This window comes from Anthonomus grandis, chromosome 6 (genome assembly GCF_022605725.1).
Source record: "Anthonomus grandis grandis chromosome 6, icAntGran1.3, whole genome shotgun sequence".
Lineage (NCBI taxonomy): Eukaryota > Metazoa > Arthropoda > Insecta > Coleoptera > Curculionidae > Anthonomus > Anthonomus grandis.
Genome location: NC_065551.1, coordinates 9382493 through 9400681, shown reverse-complemented (window position 1 = coordinate 9400681; position 18189 = coordinate 9382493). Strand labels below are relative to the sequence as shown.

Sequence of the window (18189 nt, the reverse complement as noted above, 5' to 3'; positions counted from 1 at the left end):
TGATGCGGCACAAACGACACAAGTTTTTGCCATCCAAGCAATTTAAAAAAAAAAACACTAAAATGTGGCCTTTTTCCTTTTTAAACTAAAAATGAAAGAAAATACACGAATCCCGAATATAAACAAAAAGCCGTTTGACAGATGACACTACGCGTATGGCTCAGGCGCTTAAGCTCCGGTGTTGTCGCTTCAAATTTTTTAGAAGCAGTTTTAGGGATAAGAATGTTAATAATTTTGTTTTTTTTTTGCTTAAGGATATTATATTTATTCTTAAAATAGGTTAATTGTAATATTTATACTTTTTATTTTTCAATTTTCCTGTAAAATACAACACAAATAAGTTAAATTAACGTTATAATGGTTGTTAAAATATAGCTAAAAAATTCCTTCGTTGGAAATTTGCGTCGACTTGACAACAGAGAATCGTCAAATTTGTTTGTAAACCAAACACCCCTCTTGCCCCTGTGCACATGTTGGACTCAAACAAAGTTGTTGTTTACTAATTCTAGCCTTTCAATGTTCTAAGTCTTTTAGTATCCTCTGATGAACTATGTCCGAAGCATGTCGGTAATTTAAAAAAAACTGAATGTTTAATAAATAAGTGTAGGAAGACTGCAGGATTTTCATTTTACCTTAATCTATGACTACTGCAAGTATGGACTATTTTTTCACTGTTCTTACCCTCTGGCAGCAGCCGCCACTGCGCTTACATAAAATTTAGAAATTCTAGCAGACCATGTCTTACATTGGTTTAAAATGATTTTTTTTAATTATATGCTCCATCTTTTATTTAATTTTTTTAATTTTTAGACTAGATATTAAACAAATAATTGAATATATGGTTTTTATATACAGGGTGTCCCGAAATTAAATGGCAATATTTTACCACCTGCACTTTGTCTAAAAATAAGACAAAAACTTTATATACAGGAATCTTAAAAAGTGAATCGTTTTCATGTTTCAGGGTGTTTTATAATTCCTATTGAACATGGTTTTTAATCAATATTTGTGAAACGCCGGGTCGTTATTTTTCGAATTTTTTATCGTTTATTTCTCTATTGTCACTAACTGATTTTATAACATTTTATGCTAAAATGTATACAGGGTCGATTAAAATTAGTGGTCAGCAAAGATAAAAACGTCATAAATTTTTTTCTAATTACTTTGTAATTAATTGGATAGTAAAATTAAAAAGAACCGATATTTTTACATAAAAAAGGTGCTCTTGTCTTATTTCGATAGGAGCGCCCGTTTTTGAAATAATCAGACATAAATGTTTTGCAACCTACACTCATAATGTATTTTTGATTATGTTTAATAAAATTAAAAGGTATATTACAAAACATCAGGTGTAAACATCACATAAGACTATTACAAATACTTAATTTTAAGATCAAAAACAGTTTTCTTTGTTTAAAATTTTATTTCAAAGTTGTAAATAATGTGTAAACAATTGAGAAAAGTTGAAACAATTAACGTATTAGCTAAGAAAAAAAACTGAAAATACCAAACAAAAAATTTCTTGAAACCGGAGGCTTCTAACGAAATAAAACATAAGTATTTTTTAATGTAAAAATATTGGTTCTTTTTAATTTTACTATCCAAATAATTAAAAAATAACCAGAAAAAAAGTTATGACATTTTTATCCTTGCTGATCACTGATTTTAAATGAACCTGTATACATTTTAGCACAAAATGTTATAAAATCAGTTAGTAACAATACAGTAGCATACGATAAAAATTTCGAAAAATATCGATCAGGCGTTTTAAAAATATTAACAAAAAACCATCTTCAATAGGAATTATAAAACTCCCTGTAATATGAAAACGATTCACTTTTCAAGATTCCTGTATATGAAGTTTGTGTCTTATTTTTAGACAAAGATGCGGCTGGTAAAATATTGCGATGTAATTTCGGGACACCCTGTATAAATAATATATAAATTGTTAAAAGTGCGTTGTTATTATATATTATAATTGTTAAACGTCAAAAGATACGTATTTAGTTGTTTTCCGTTACTTTCTGCCTAATCGGAAGTGACACTAACTTTCTTATTTTAAATGGAATACTTAGTTTATTATTACTTATTTTGATAGAATATTATGTTCTGAGAACAATGATACTGCATTTGCTACTTTTTGTTTTATACTCATAGAAAAAAATAATTTTGTAGGTTTCAAAATAGGGTGCTATAAATGCGTTAAAGGTTTTAATTTTTAATCAAGTAATGACAGAAATATAGTTTTCATTGTATTTTATGACTTTTATACGCCTATTTAAAATATCTTCACTAGTCACTTAATTTTTTTAAATAGCATGTTATTGGGAACAACCACTTTTGAAATGCGGGTTTTTTACCCAATAATTTGATAATTGATTTTAAGATCGGTTGATACATAAACTCGTAAGAAGAAAAGAAATAAGTCACATAAATAAACGCATATAATTAATAAAAATAGTATAGAAGGCTTTGATTTCTTGAATAGAAGGCTGCATTTTGATCCGTTTTTTAAGACTATTTTTAAATTGTCATAATATATCACATTTTATCGAGCGCAATTATTATTTGTTCATCAAATAAATTTGTCGCAGTTTTTTGAAAAAAAATTAGTCTTTACTAATATTTCAAATGTTTACCAATGAAGAAAAAGTTGATGTATAATGTCAATTGGCAGGCGTGTCATTACAAAGCTTCCTGTTATTAGATAAATCAAAGCCATCTGTGCTATTTTTATCGACTTTAATAATTTAATGTGTTAAATTATTAAAGTCGTCCTTTTAAATTTGTTAATTTCAATATGTAGAAAACCTTAACAGTTAATACTGGATACTTTTTAGTATACTTCCAAAGACATTGTTTTACCCTTATCTTCTCTTTGGCTGTACAATAATAATGTTTTAATTTACATAAACTTTCGCTAATTTAATTATGCTCCATTTTAACATTATTAAAATTACATCTAATGTATAAAACGATAGAGAATATAAAAATGTATGCAAAATTGAAAAATAAATATATTTTTCGAAAAAAATAATATCTAGTCCATAAATGGTAAATCAATAATAGTTTGCATAATAAACAAGAATCTAAAATGAAATGGTACCTGTTAAATCATTCTCAGATAAGTTTTCGCTTTTCACTACAACTATTTTATCATTTGCACTAAGAGTACTATTGTCCATTATTATTGGATTATAACTATTTTTATATATTAAATAACTTTTTAGTCGATTAATTGTCTGTCGTAAAAATGTACCAATATAAACTTACCGGATTAATCTAAAACATACGAAGTATTTATCTGTTGTATAGGTTTAAGATAAAAGGTCTCTTATCTGCATATAAAAAGGGTAAGGTGTGAGCATCAAACTCATGGATCATCTAAAATTCTCGATGTCTAAAGAATATTCGTAATTTTGCAATTATTACTTTTAGTCATAAATTACGTTAATCATCCAGGTAATAGATAACATGTATGTATAAGGCAAATCTATACAAAATTTGATCATCACTTCTGTTGTATTGCTATAAAGTTAGTAAATAATAAAACAATGGTTTAACAAAGATTATTATAATTTTTATTTAACAGAACTTTAAAAATTAAAAAAATGGACCTGCATTTTTTATTATATATTTTAAAAGAGCACCTCGTTTTAAAAAATATATTATTACCTGCTTAATTACTAAACGCTTTACTTTTGATTAGTGTCTTGACTTTTTGTTGGTGGATTTAACTATAATGTAGCAAACGCTAAACAAAATGTATAAAACTATTGTATTACATACAAAAAAAACTTATATTAACCCATTTACTTAATATCTAAAAGATAAAAATTTAGGTACAAAAAAAAGAGAATGGTGCTGTCTTGTCTCCATGTACAGGGTGATAATTTAAATACCTGACTGGTCGTATATTAGAAATAGAAAATTGTATAAAAAAATGCTAAAAACAGTTTCTATAAAACGGGGGGAAACAAAAGCAAGCATATTATCTTATCCTTAACTGCAACCCCTTGAACCGAGTAAGATATATCCCTAAAATCTTAAATAGAAAGGTCTCAAGCAACACATCATATATGGGGTTGTATATAAGTATTCCAATTGGTTTGCTTAGAATTTACCATCAATCTCAAATAGATTTCAAATGGTTAAATTCTTCAACCATTCCATTAGGCTGAGGGTGTAGTATGTGTAACAGTGTAGGTTGTGCGGGTCTTATTGATTCCCAGCAACTTGCATCTTTGTTGGAATATTTGTGACTTAAATTTCCTTCCTTGGTCTGAATGTATCTTTCTGGGGATTGGTGCTGCAATCCTACAGTGACCTACGATGTTTGGCTTCACGATAGTATGACTTGATCCTGTATCCACCACCATCTCACATTCACGGCCGCATATTTTTCCCGGTACTACCAATCTACTGGTCTCTCCAGGACGTGGCAGCCGGTTTAGTCTGATACGTGAGGCTTAATAGCACCCAACCAGCTGGCTAGTTAAGGTGCCCCTCCTCAATACAATTCCAACATTGGAATGGTCTTTTAGGTTTTCTAGGTAAAAATGAATCACTTTCTCCTTTAGACGGTCTTCGAGATCAGTTTCCAAAGTTCTGATTTGTCTTATCCGTCACTGTCTTAAAAAGCTGTCTCATACTCTAGTCCATGGATCACAGCTTAATACAGAAAAATACATTCATTATCAGGTGTGGTGTCTTTTTTGACAATAGCGGCAAGTTATAACGAAATTACAAAATGTAAATCATAATTGCTTGAGGCTTAGAGTGTATTTGTCTTTTACGCTTTTATTAAATATATGTATTAATATGTGCAGAACATTTATAAAAAATCAAATAATCGGTATTTTTAAATAATAATCATGTGCGGTGTTCAAAAGTTTGATTATTTGAGTAAAATAGATATATTATGGTATTAAATTTTTTAAATAAAATTTATAGTAGTATAAAATACCATTGGTCTACTTGGTGACTTACTAGTTAAGCGAGGGACATTAAAATTTTTATTTCAGGACGCCCTAACTACTGTTCTCTAATTAAAAGTCTTATTTTTAGGAAATTATAGGCAACATGAAAAAAATTTTTTAAAATTTTAATTTAAATGTCAAATAACGCACGAGTGCGTAAATAGTGAAACTTTATAAAGCCGGGAAAGTGTGTAAAGTGAATACTTTACGCACGGTAGTAAAAAAAATTATATCATAAAATTGCAAATATCTCTATAAAAAGTAAAACGGAAATGGTTTAATCTGGTTCTTACCGCCTTATAACGTAGTTTACATTATTAAACAAAACGCACAGCTGCAATAGACTTAAGATAGTTATTTATGTAACAAGTGTATAAAATGCTTCTTTTTTTATGAATTTCCATTAATTTTATTTTCCCAAGAATTTTCATACGTGTAACATACACCATTTTCTTTACTACTAAAAAAAACTTCAGAAAAAAGATCAAAAATAATAACTTTTTAAGCTTTACGGATTAGTGAGTAATTAGTGCGTAAAAAAATGTTAAAAGTAGAAAAAAAAATTTCTAGCACCGAGCTTAAGGTACTCATTTTATACATGTCCCAGGGTTTACAAACCTTCACTTTTTACGCACTAGCGCCTGAAATGTTTTTTTATACACTAGTGCGTAAAAAGTATTAATCGTTTGTTTGACACTTAACTTTTAATTTGTCAAATTTTTAAAAAAATGTTGGCGTTTTTTGACGCACTAGTGCGCAAAGTAATTTTTTTGGGCACTCACGTGTCAAATAATTTCTTATATTTGATTTTGTTCATGTTTTCTTCGGTAGTAGAAAAAAAATTATACATTACACGTGTGTAGATTCCACTTTTTTTATTCACAGAAATTATTGAAAGATTTCTTAGTTATAAAAAAGGATCATTTTACACACTTGTTACATAAATAACTATTTAGAAACTAGTGCGCGAAAAGTTAAACTTTATAAATCTTGGAATATGTGGTTATTTTAGGCTCGTTAGTAGAAACCTAAGTAGACTTTTCCTATTCCTATTATATGTTAATAAAATAAATTTGATAAGAATTACAGCATCAAGAGACATGCATTGACGTTGCTCGACATATCAAATAAGTAAACCTTATCAACGGTCAATTCCGTTATGCATTTACGCATTTTTTTAACACAAGAAAATACAGCAAAACAATAAAAAATATGCTTCGTTTTTATTGGCTTAGCTTTCCATGAGAGTAAATCTTCCTCTTTAATCTACTACGGACAGAAAAGAAATGAAAAAAAAGCTTATTAGGATTTTCCGTCAGTCAGGAAGCAGAAAAAAAAAACCAGGATGATACCAGCTGACACGTGTTTCTGCTTATTGCCTTCTTCAGGGCAAAGCAACCAGAACACCAAAAGTAAAGAAAACCTTTTATTAATACCTATGATATCACGAGCAGGAGAAAATAACCAATTTATGTAATCAACTAATATTTATATTATCAGCGATCTTAATTATGTTGTGTTGGCTTAAATTTAATTTTTTTATACCAATTGTATAAGATTTAAGGTCTCCAGAACTGTCCTTTGTAGTATATCGCAGGTTACAAATGTGACACCACCTTTTAAATTTTCTATTTTAACATCATTGGTTAAACCGCTTTTTGAAAGTTAAGCATACTATTCGCAAAATGTATGTTCTATATTTGTATTTTATGGCACCAGAATAATTCTAGTTCTTGTCCTTGCAAATATTTTGCTTCTAGCCATGAATTAATAAATTGTTAAAAGTAAGAAGTAGATAAGGTATAACAGCTGTAATGCTTGTTGTTGATCGTTCTTGCGTAATCCAATGTATTGTTATATGTGTTCTATTATATGTATTATGTTAAATTTTTCATTGCGCAAATGATGGTTATTGACTTCTGATAACTTTCTTCGACTGTAATAAAAAGAGATATACTATTAAATTTTTAATATTTATATAGTATTAAACATTGATTGTATGATTTTATCTTTTATACAATATCCTTTGGTTAAACCTTGATTTAAATAAAGTTAACTAAATAATTCTACAAAATCACAAGCTATTCATTCATATGAAAAAAATATTAATAAGACAATAATAGTAGCAGCTAGCCAGAAATACTTATTTGCAGAAAATCCAAAATGATTAACTTGTTAAGTCATCCTTATTAATAATTTTCCTTCTTCTATTCTTCTGTACACACAACTACAATTAATTGTTAATGTTAATTGCGCACGTCCACGCGCTGACCATGTCCTTGACCTTGAATGTTAGCGCCATTGTAACTGATGTAAACGCACCTACGACAACCAATTACTCTAACTTTGTTAAGATATAACACTGTCGCTTATAATTAATCTATTTTTTAAGTCGTATATCAATATATTTGTCAAATTAATTTTGTTCCAAGAAATGTCTGTCATATAAATTTAAAATGACTGATTTGAAAAGTTGTATTAATGAACTATCGGAATTGTTGCATTTGTTTAAGATAAATATAATAATTTAAAAATAAAAATAACACATGAGGTGAAATAGTAAATTTTGTAAGCGATATACTTAAAAAGATTCTCAATTTGTAGCGTAATGTTTTTAGCTTTATCCTTTATTTAGCTTTTTATAGGTGGAAATATTACTTCTGACCATAAATCATATTAATCATCCAAGATGACGCAAATATATATATATAAAATTTCACCAACTACTTTTTATTTATCGTTTTATGGGATGCTATAAAATTTTAAATTTATCAAATATTGCTTCTTAAATAGGCGTTCTAATCCATGGCAGATTACATCACTTAGTATTTTTATTAGTTTAGAGGCCTTTACATAAAATATTAATTTGAGGTACCTGAGTTATACTCGTCGTCTAGCCATTGCCGAACGGAAAGAACATAGTGAGGTGGAGCGCCATCTTGATGGAAATATATTTCAGACGACGAGTTTCCAGATAAATGGATAGGGCGAAAGGGGCCTATAGAATGGCCTGCTAGATCTCCTCATATAACGCCGTTAGACTTTTTTCTATGGGGTCATTTAAAAACTATTGTGTTTACTCCGCAACCTGAAAGTTTGGATGAACTTCATCAACGCATCATCGACAGCTGCGATGATATCCCACAACATGTTTTTGAAAATATCCATCAGGAATTTGAACTCGCCTATATCATTGTTTGGCCAAAAGCGGGCAACATTTTGAAAATTTATTGAAATAAAAACTGATATTTTCATGTTTTTGTTTTCTATCTGAACAAATTAAGATAAATAAAGATTTTTCTAATTTTCTCAAAAACGAATCGACCGATTTAAAAAAATCACATGTCAAAATAAAAGAATTCGAAAGACCTTTTAAACAAGCTATTACTCGATACCCCTTGCCGTTTAAAATTTTTAAGGGGATGACCCTGGGGGGCAGAGGGTGAAAGGGATTGAAGTCATTTTAGGTTAGAAAGTTTTCCCAAGATGAAATAAGACTATAGGTTTATATATTCTGTTGATGTCAATAGATCGTAGGGATAATAAACTTAAAATATTTAATATGCAATTAAACCTTACATTGGATAGCTTTTTTCTTGTCATTTAAATAAATCTAATAAATTTATTAATTCAGTAATTTTATTAGTAACCTCAGAATAGCCTCAGCACATTGATGTTTTTACATTCTTATGGTTGTCGCCAACTATAGTGTGTTTTTTGTTCTCTAAAGAAAGATTAATGAGCAATAACCCGGACAAATCCAGGTTGGGGAATTAAAGATTACTCATTGTCCAAAACAATGAGTAATGAGTAAAACACCACTTCTTTCCGTTTGATAGCTATTTGCTGTTTTTATTTTTTACAGAATAATAATATCGGCACGCCAACGTGACTGCTAGTTGCACTGTTTAATTTTAAAGCATTATTATTTTTTTCTCAACTTATTAAGGCTGTTTACATTTCTTCCAAAAGAGTTCAAATTATTAAGTGGTCTTATAGGTGTTAGGTATTATAGACGGTCTCCCCTTTCAAATGATCAAAAATGCTAGAATATATACAGGAGCTATAAAGAAGTAGTTTGAGATGGAACACCAATATTTGGAAGTGCGCCGTTTCCAAAATACGGGGTGTTAAAATTAAAAAAAAAAAGATTTTTTCCCCTGCATTAAAATTGCATATAGCGTTTTGAATAAAATTTTTTTAAATGACAGGTGATGAGGTAACTTTCTGAGCTATTGAAGATAATTTGACTTGTCCAGGGACGAAATTGCAGCACGTGTACGTTAATTTTTATATAAAAAAACAGGTACGCCACTGTTTTTTTGAAGATTTTTTTTTCTGAATGTTTTGTTTGTTTTCTACTATAATTAAAATAAAAATATAATTAAAACAAACAAATATAATTTAAAACAAATGCTCAAAGTATCCTCCATGAATTTCCACACATTTTCTGCACCTGTTGACTCAAGATGCCCGTACGCGAGCGAAGGTGTATTAATAGTACATACATTAAATGTACATACCCCTGGATCGTTTCTCAGAAAGTCCGCAGCCACCATAACTCTAGCAACTAGGTCTTCTTTGTTGAATACTTTGACTGTGGATCAGGTGACCTTGCTGGCCAAGGGACTGGACCATCTCTACCAATCACCTGTTGTTATAGGTCTGATCTAGAAAAGCCTTTACAGTACGAATGAAATGCGCTGGACAGCCATCGTGCTGGAGCCAAAGTTCTCTCCGCAACTGGAGAGACACATCTTTTATTAGGCGTGGTCGAACTTTTCGCAAAAATACTAAGTACTATTACCGTCAAGAGAATCTAGCAGAACGTATGGCCTAATTAAGTAACCGCCAAGAATACCTGCCCAAGCATTAATCTTAAATTTCTGCTGATACCCTCTGATGTGTTTAGCATGGGAGTTTTGATCGTTCCACTTGTGGTTATTGCGAGGATTAGATTGCCCCTCGTGCGAAAATATTTTTTCATCACTTGTAAGGATTAAACCTGCAAATTAGCCTTTTGTTCTGTTTCACAAAAAAGCCATTCGCAGAACTCAAGCCGACGAGGAGCGTCTCTAGGAACAAGATGCTGCACTAGATTATGGATTTGTAGTACTCGGCGCACCGTGTTTTTGACAAAATTAGCTGCTGACGCTAACTTACGAGTGCTATTATTGGGAATAATTTATATACGTGCCATAATTTCATTCTCTATAGCATCTTCTACCGAGCGCCGCCTTGCAACTATTCGATTAATCTGTAAAGAACAACCATCGGATTTTAAAAGATTAATTAAAACGCAATGTTTGTAACAAAAACGCGTTGCGGAAAAAACAGAGTTTTACCAGTCATCATCACCATCTCATTTATGACTTTTAACAATATTTCCTATTATTTAGTGGTCTCCCGTAACCTTTGATCATTTTTTATAAACATTCTGCGTTCGCGCAATTCACGATCTGGAAAACGCTTACTGTACATTAGCTGTGCGAACAAAGCATTTCCTCGCGCTTCTCTACACAAAAGGTGCATATCTGCAAGCTCCGCTAATCCAAAGCGATTCATTTTTACCAGCTTTATTTTAAAACAGTTAGAGACAATTAATTAACGATCAATTAATTCATTTAATTATAATTAATAGACCAATAATTAATTTAATTACTACTAAATTAGTGATAATAATAAAAGTGATTTTGTTTGATATTTGTCATTCATTTTTCTCTTGTTCATGTTATCGCTTTGACAATATTATTTGCAATGGAGTATGGCATTAGGATCTTCTGCAAAAATTTACTTACGATCCGATCTCTTAAATAAACAGATTCTCATACCGTAAAAATACGATTGTAGGTATACACCGACATTAAACATACAAAAATTTACATACTTTGTAATTATAATTTTTATTTATTTTATGGCGAGTACCATGAAAAACTTTTTTTTAAATAGTGGCGTAACTATTTTTTTATAAAAGTAGTAGTATCGTTGATAAATTTTTGACTAAAAATATACTTATAGTCTCGTAAGTTTTTGGATCTCGCAGCTTATCAAAATGGGGCTCTAAAGCTTGATGCACTTTAAAATTAATTAGTAATGAATAAGAGAGTAGCAAATGTGCTTATTGGTAAGTGAAAACGATTATAAGGAAGCAGCATTTTAAATTTGAGTTGCTGATTTTGTAGAGGCCCTGAAAGCTTCAAAGTCATGCCTGCTCAAAGAAAAATAATTTTTTATTAAATATTTGACAGTTATTTTTTCAGATTATCTTAAATACTTTTAAGCTTGTGGAATTATGTAACAAAGTTTAAGAACATACTTTGCGTTAAAAAAATTATCCATTTACAGTAGTATTTTGTAATTTGTTTTATGTTACTACTACTTTAATTATTATGTTTAGGAGTAAATATAAAGTACGTTATTTAAAATTTGCACCCATGTTTTTTCCAAGCACTGGTGACAGTTTTATGGTTCACTTCAACACTTATATTTCTCGAATCCACTTTTAAGGCACTACAAAACATTTTTTCTAGCCGTTCGTGCTCTGGGACCATTTTGATAAAAGGTTATTGCATTTGGGTAAGACATTTGTGATAATGTTAAAGATAAAAAAATGTCTCGAAATTCAAAAGCCCGTTTAAAATTGTTTTCTCACAAGGAATCGGTCTATTCGTTCTACTCGGTCTATATTCAAATGTAAATTAAAACATATCCCTAAATTGTATATAATATTGTATATAGTCAAAAATACTAGAATATATACAGGAGCCACAAATAAGTAGTTTGGGATAGGACACCCATAGTCGGAAGTGCGCCCCAAAATACAGGGTGTTGAAATTTTTAAAGATATCAATTTTTTTCCTTTGTATTAAAATAAGATTTAAATAATTAGATTAAATTTTCAGGTGATTTGACCTGTTCAGGGACGGACTTATAAGTATGTTAATTTTCTTATGAAAAAAATACGCTACTATTTAAAAAAAATTTTTTTTTTTAAATATCTTGTTCATTTTTAATAAAACAGATTCCTTGAATTTTTGCGCTCCGACTCACTGTTTTCATGTAAAAAAATAAAATCCAAACAAGGATCCTTTAAAACTATACATCATTATCATTAGAATAAAAATATAAATAATTTATCTAAACAATAAACAATTTAAATTAAAAAAAAAAACAACTTAAAAAAAACAATTTAAGCAATAAACAATTCAAAGCAAATGCTTTAAGCAAAGCAAATGCATTTTAACACATTTTTTGCACCTTTTGACCCAAGATGCCCGTACGCGAGCAAAGACGTCTGGATCGTTTCTCAGAAAGTCTGCAGTCACCACAACTTTAGCAACTATGTCTTCTTAAATGATTACTGGAGAAGCACATCTTCTATTATGTCTGGCAGAGAACATCTCGCAAAAATACTATTTAACTATTACCTTCAGGGTAATCTGGGAGAACGTATACTTCAATTAAGTAGTCATCAAGAATACTTGCTCAAATGTTAATGTAAAATTTTGCTGATACTCTCTAATGTGTTTAGCGTGGGTGTTTTGATCATTTCCTTCTCGTTGTTATTGCTAATATTAAATGACCTCTCGCGCGAAAATCCTTTTTCGTCACATGAAAGGACTAAACCTGGAAAATTAGCGTTTTTTTCTAATTGATGGAGAAATCATTAGCAGAATTCAAGACGACGAGGAGGAACAGGCGTCTCCAGGAACAAGATGCTGCACCTTTTGCAGTTTAAACGGATGAAGATTATGGCCTTATAGTACTTGGTGCACGGTGTTTTTGGCACAACCAACTGCTGATGCTAAGATACGAGTGCTATTATTGGGCTCAATTTGAATACGTGGGATAATTAAATCCTTTAGAGCATCTCTTACGGTGCGCCGCCTTGCAACGTGACTTTGGTTTGATTACTGTCACTCATTTTTCTCTTGTTCATGTTATCGCCTTGACAAAATTATTTGCAGTTAGGTATGGTTTCTCCATCTTGTGCAAAAATTGAATTCCGATCCGATCTTCTTCTTAAAAGAGTGACTCCTACACCGTAAAAATACGATAGTAGGTATGCAACGACACTAAACATAACAAAGACATGTACACACTTTGTTGTTGTTGTTATTGTTATTGTTGTTAATATTATTTTTATGGTAAGTTACGATTTGGAAAAAAAACTAAATGCAGTTTATGTAGAATTTTATAAGGAACACAAATATGTGTTTGAAAGTGGTAGATAATGGTAATGTAGAAACAGGTAGTAGGACTGACAGTCATGTACGTGTAAGATAGTGTTGTACGAAAACAAAGACAATGTCCGACTACCTGTGAACACAAAAATGGTAAAAGAAATAGGTGTTGCCATTTAAAATCTTAAGGGTAGGTACACTCGGGGGCAACTTTTTCTGTTTTTGGAAAAATGTATCTCTAATATACAGGGTGTTCATCGATCATGCTACAAACTTCTTATGTAGAAAGAAAACTTAAAACAAAAAATAAAAGTTCATAAGAACATGGGTCCGGAAATGCTTCCTCAGGGAGCTAGAGCTCTTTGAACATAAGAAAACTGTAAAAACTAGTTTTCGATTTATAGCTTCGGAACTACTTTAGCTACCTCAACCAATTTTGGGACATAAATTATTGTTAGAACGTTTATTGTTCTTAATCTAATAAGCAAAAATAATTTTAACCAGGGGCGTGGAAACCAGGGGGATATTTCGTAAATTAAAAGCAAGAAAGAGGCCCACAGAATGACAAGAAATAGCAAAGAGTAAGTCCGTTCTTTTTCATTTTTCCTAATATTATTTACTAATAGTTCCCTTGAGTTTTGAGTCTTCTTTTCCGCCCTAAGTTTCTACCAAAATCGACGAGGAACAAAAAAATAAATTGAGCAAAAATTGAATGTTTTGAAAGTAAAAAGAAAAGTTCGTAAGAATTTTCAGAAAAGAAAAAATTTAATAGAAATTGCAGTTTTTCGAGCACAGAAAGCCATAGTGTAAGCACGATTCAATAATTTAAATAAATAATTTTATAAATGTAAAGAGGCGAATTTTAATATTAAATCGTATAAGGGGCAAAAAGGAAAGGGGAATGCTAATAGAAAATATACCTTTATTGCAGGACCGCATACTAGTTTAGGTTGTACCCAGAAACTAGAATGTGTCTAAACCCTTAGTGAATTATTATTGTATGGATATGTGCTCTCTTAATGAGAAATAGATAAAAAAATCATTTTAAAGAGAAGTGGAGGTCATTTTAAGAAACAACAACACGAGCTGAGAAAGACAAACTGGTATTTACAGTTTTATTAAAAAATAATTTAGATTAACTGGTATCTTTCCATCAAACTACGATTAATAGGTTTGAAAGCCTCAAAAAAAAGATTTTTCAAAAGATTGAGTTTAAAAAAAGAGTATCAGAAGTTTATGTCAGTACGAAAATTTAGATCATATGAAAAAAAATTGTAGTATCTGAAGCTAAAGATAATTTTATTTATCGCATCATGCTATAGAACGGGAAAAGAGTTAAACTATAAAATACGGATTTGTGTTTAATGCTTGTGAAAAGTATTAGATTGTTATTGAATGATTTGCAATTTAGTAGTCCTACTTTTTTTCTAGCAGATTTAAAAGCATAAGTTCGTAATGATTTCGGATCTGTCAAAAATGTATATGTGTATTATGTTGGCCGTAAATAAAAGAAAATATCAGCGAATCTTTTGAAAAGCTAAAACTGACCAAGAGTTAAACGGTTTTGAGCTACAAACTGTAATGTATGAGATAGCCTCAATTTTGTATTTAGCAGTAAGATGTTTGTTTCAGCTAGTTAAAGACTACAAAGATATTTTTAGAAGCTTGTAAAATAATAGATACAGTTTTTTTATGGACGATTTTCTAACAGGTTTCTCACATCTGAAAATATTGTAAAATTACAGAAAAAAATATCTAAAATTTTATTAAGTGTAGGACATTGTCTGCATCTTTGCAATGACGCAGACATTTTAAATCAGTTTGATGTTAATAAAGACCTTGATGTGAGTATTGGAGAAGCATTGAAAAAACTTGTAATAAATTGGAATTTGATTGAGGATGTACACTACCGCTCAAAAGTATTTGCCCACATATGACTATTTTAAAGTTATAACTAAAAAGAATAAGCCTATCAGTTATGCTTATGAAACGGTTTATTTATAACAAAATGAATATAAACAATACATTTTTCAATTAATTAAATTTAAGAAAATCAAATTTTGGATTCATCTACATATCCTCTTCGATTTTTAATAACAGCTTCACAGAGTTTCGGTAGTCTTCTAATTAATTTGTCCAAAGTTTCCTGAGGTATCTTGTGCCACTCTTCTTGGATGATCCTCCACAAGTCTTCTTTTGAGTAGGGGCATGATTTTCGCACTTGTCTATTCAGTTCATCCCACAGTCATTCGATAGGATTGAGGTCCGGTGATTGTGGGGGCCATACCATAACTTTCAGAAGATGTTGCCTTTGTAATTGACCTAAATATTACTTGCACAATTTTGACGTGTGCTTGGGGTCATTGTCATGTTGAAAGATGAAGTTTTGCCCAATTGTTCGAGTACCAGAAGGAAGTACATTGTCACTTAAAGTTGTTTTGTAACCCTCTTTTCGAAGAATTCCCTCTATTCTAATTAGATCACCCACTGAAGATCCTCCGAAACAACCCCACACCATCACCGAACCACCACCGTGTTTAACTGAGGCCACTGTACAGTTCTCAGCGGCGATCCTTTCATTGGCATAACGGCGAACAAAAACTCGCCTTTTTCGTTCCAAAAACCTCGAATTTCGACTCGTCACTCCAGAGAACTTTCTTCCGGTCATCAATGGTCCATTCTTTGTGTGATTGGGCCCACTCAAGTCTTTTCTTCTTATTAACATCCTTCAGTAGCGGTTTTGATACAGCTAAACGTCCTTTAAGACCAGCATTATAAAGTCGCCGTTTTACTGTCGAAACACTGACCGCTTTTTTACGCTTCTTGTTGATTTTTGCTGTAATTTCAGGGGCGATAAGGCGTCTATTGCATTTGCTTGTAATTATAATATTTAAATCCTCCTTTGAACTTGTTACCTTTGGCCTTTCCGATCGAGGTTTGTTGCTAATAGTCCCTTCTCTGGTGAATTTCCTAACATTATAATCGACAGTCCGCCTTGGAATTCCCAAATCCAGTTAGTCTTTCCAGCCTTATGAAGTCCAATGATAATACCTTTTGTTTCTACCGATAACTCTTTTGTTTTAGCTATTTTAAAGAATGTAAAAACCAGCAAAGAACGGTGACAATCGTCAACAAGCAAGCGAAATTATTTACCAATGTTACACAAAATCAATTCTTGAAGACTAAATACCTTTAAATGTTTCAAATTTCATCGGAAACGAGCTGTAAACAGATTAGTTTTTTAGAAGAAGTGCATATTTTCACTAAAATGTTTGTTACTTGCAAGAATATTTTTAAATACTCAGAGTTTTTCAACGAACCATAGTGAATTGATAGGTATGCTGTTTAAGCATATGTATATGCAATTTACAAATGAGATACAGTCTAAATATAGGTATAAAGATAAGATTTTTGTGTCTAATTTAAAATATTAAAAAGAATACATGGTGGGCAAATACTTTTGAGCGATAGTGTAAGTGAGTATAATATAAAGATTTTTCATTCTTAAAGAGATTAACTAAAAGAGTTTTTTTGTCAATTATTTGTCAAATTTTTGACCCGGTGAGATTATTGGGTCCAATAATTGTAATTGCGAAGGTAATACATGATCTTTGGACGTACAAATTTACTGCGATGATTGATGAAAAAAATTTGAAGTTTAATTTGAAGAAACTTAATTAGATAAAAGAATTTATAATACCAACACAGGTTTTGTTGGCAACAAAAGTTTATTACCAACAGTGTAAGTGAAATACAGGGTATGACTGAAGTAAATAGTATTTTATCATATTAAATTAAAAGATAATCAATCCTGTAGATTTAATAACAGGAGCAAGGAATAAAACGTTATATGAAAATAAGCTATGATTTTAGGGGTCTAGTTGAATACAGCAAGGTTCTGAGGTGATTCCATGAGTAAAAATCCAATGGCGTTAGATTGGGAGACCGAGGAGGCCGGGCAATGTCCTCTTTCCTCTACCTATCCAACGGCTTCGAAAACCGTTATTCAGGTGGTTCTTGAATAACGATGATTAATGTAATTGGTGAATAATAATAATTCAGATCGTTTATGTTTATTCCTGCGAGTGTATCAGACGCCACGGATCCCAAGTTGAACCTACTTATAAAGTTTTTAATTAATTGTTACGAATTATTAGCTTCTTTATTTATTACATTCTTTTTTAAGGTTATTTTTTCGTTTTAAGAAAAATATAGGTTTCCTTTTTTTTAGACAATTTCGTTAAGGTGCCTTTTTAAAAACCACACTGCATTTTTAAAAACATATATTTTTTCAGATTAAATAATTTAAAATAGAACTTCTCTGTCTATTTCCAGCGGCGTCTTTAAGGAGCTGTATCATCGTAGGGAGCGCCTATAGGAATTTCTTTATAGGGAAGTTTCAAATTATTTTTTAATTTTCTACCTAAATCCAAGAGATTTTCCATATTTTCTTGGATACCCTGTAACACATTCTTCGCCTACACCGATGCTATTGTTGTTAATTAAGTGCACCTATAGCGGTTCAGTCAAATGATATTTTGTGAGGGCACAATTACTGGTTTGGACATTTTAAACAGGCGTGTAAAAGATTTAAGTAATAAAATGCAAATAAAACTATTTCTCCATGATAACTTGATTAAAAATTAAAACTTTCAACGCATTCATGGCACTCTATTTTAAAATTAAAAAAAAAACGATTTTTTCTATGAGTATAAAGAAAAGGTAGCAAATATAGTTAGCGTAAAAATAAGTATAATATAGCTGTTAAACCGGAAGTGGTGAAAAACAATAGAATATGTCAAAAGATGCTCTTATAACTATTCTATCGCTATACCAAATTTTAATTGTTTATCTTGAAAAGTAAAAAAGTTATTAAGTGTTCCCTTTTGTCTGTGTATGATGTATGGTATATGATGTTTTCGCGCCCGTGGTTCAATTTAAATTTAAAAAAAAAACAAAAACCACCATAATTAACTTTCTCTATTAAAAAAATGATAACCTTAAAAAACATGGCATATAAAAAATAC

General features: G+C 30.7%; 1 protein-coding gene across 7 annotated transcripts in view; it reads right to left on the bottom strand.

Moving 5' to 3' along the window:
* Positions 1 to 18189, bottom strand: part of LOC126737047 (beta-1,4-mannosyltransferase egh-like) — a 188857-nt gene that overhangs the window by 32128 nt on the left and 138540 nt on the right. For 3 of the 7 annotated variants that reach the window (XM_050441733.1, XM_050441740.1, XM_050441741.1), the window contains exon 1: positions 3107 to 3242. The exons of the other annotated variants lie outside the window; for them this stretch is intronic. In XM_050441733.1, coding sequence (XP_050297690.1) covers positions 3107 to 3185 — 79 coding nt within the window. In that variant the 5' untranslated portion in view covers positions 3186 to 3242. Of the gene's footprint in view, positions 1 to 3106; positions 3243 to 18189 lie in introns of those variants that run through there. 7 annotated transcript variants of the gene reach the window in all.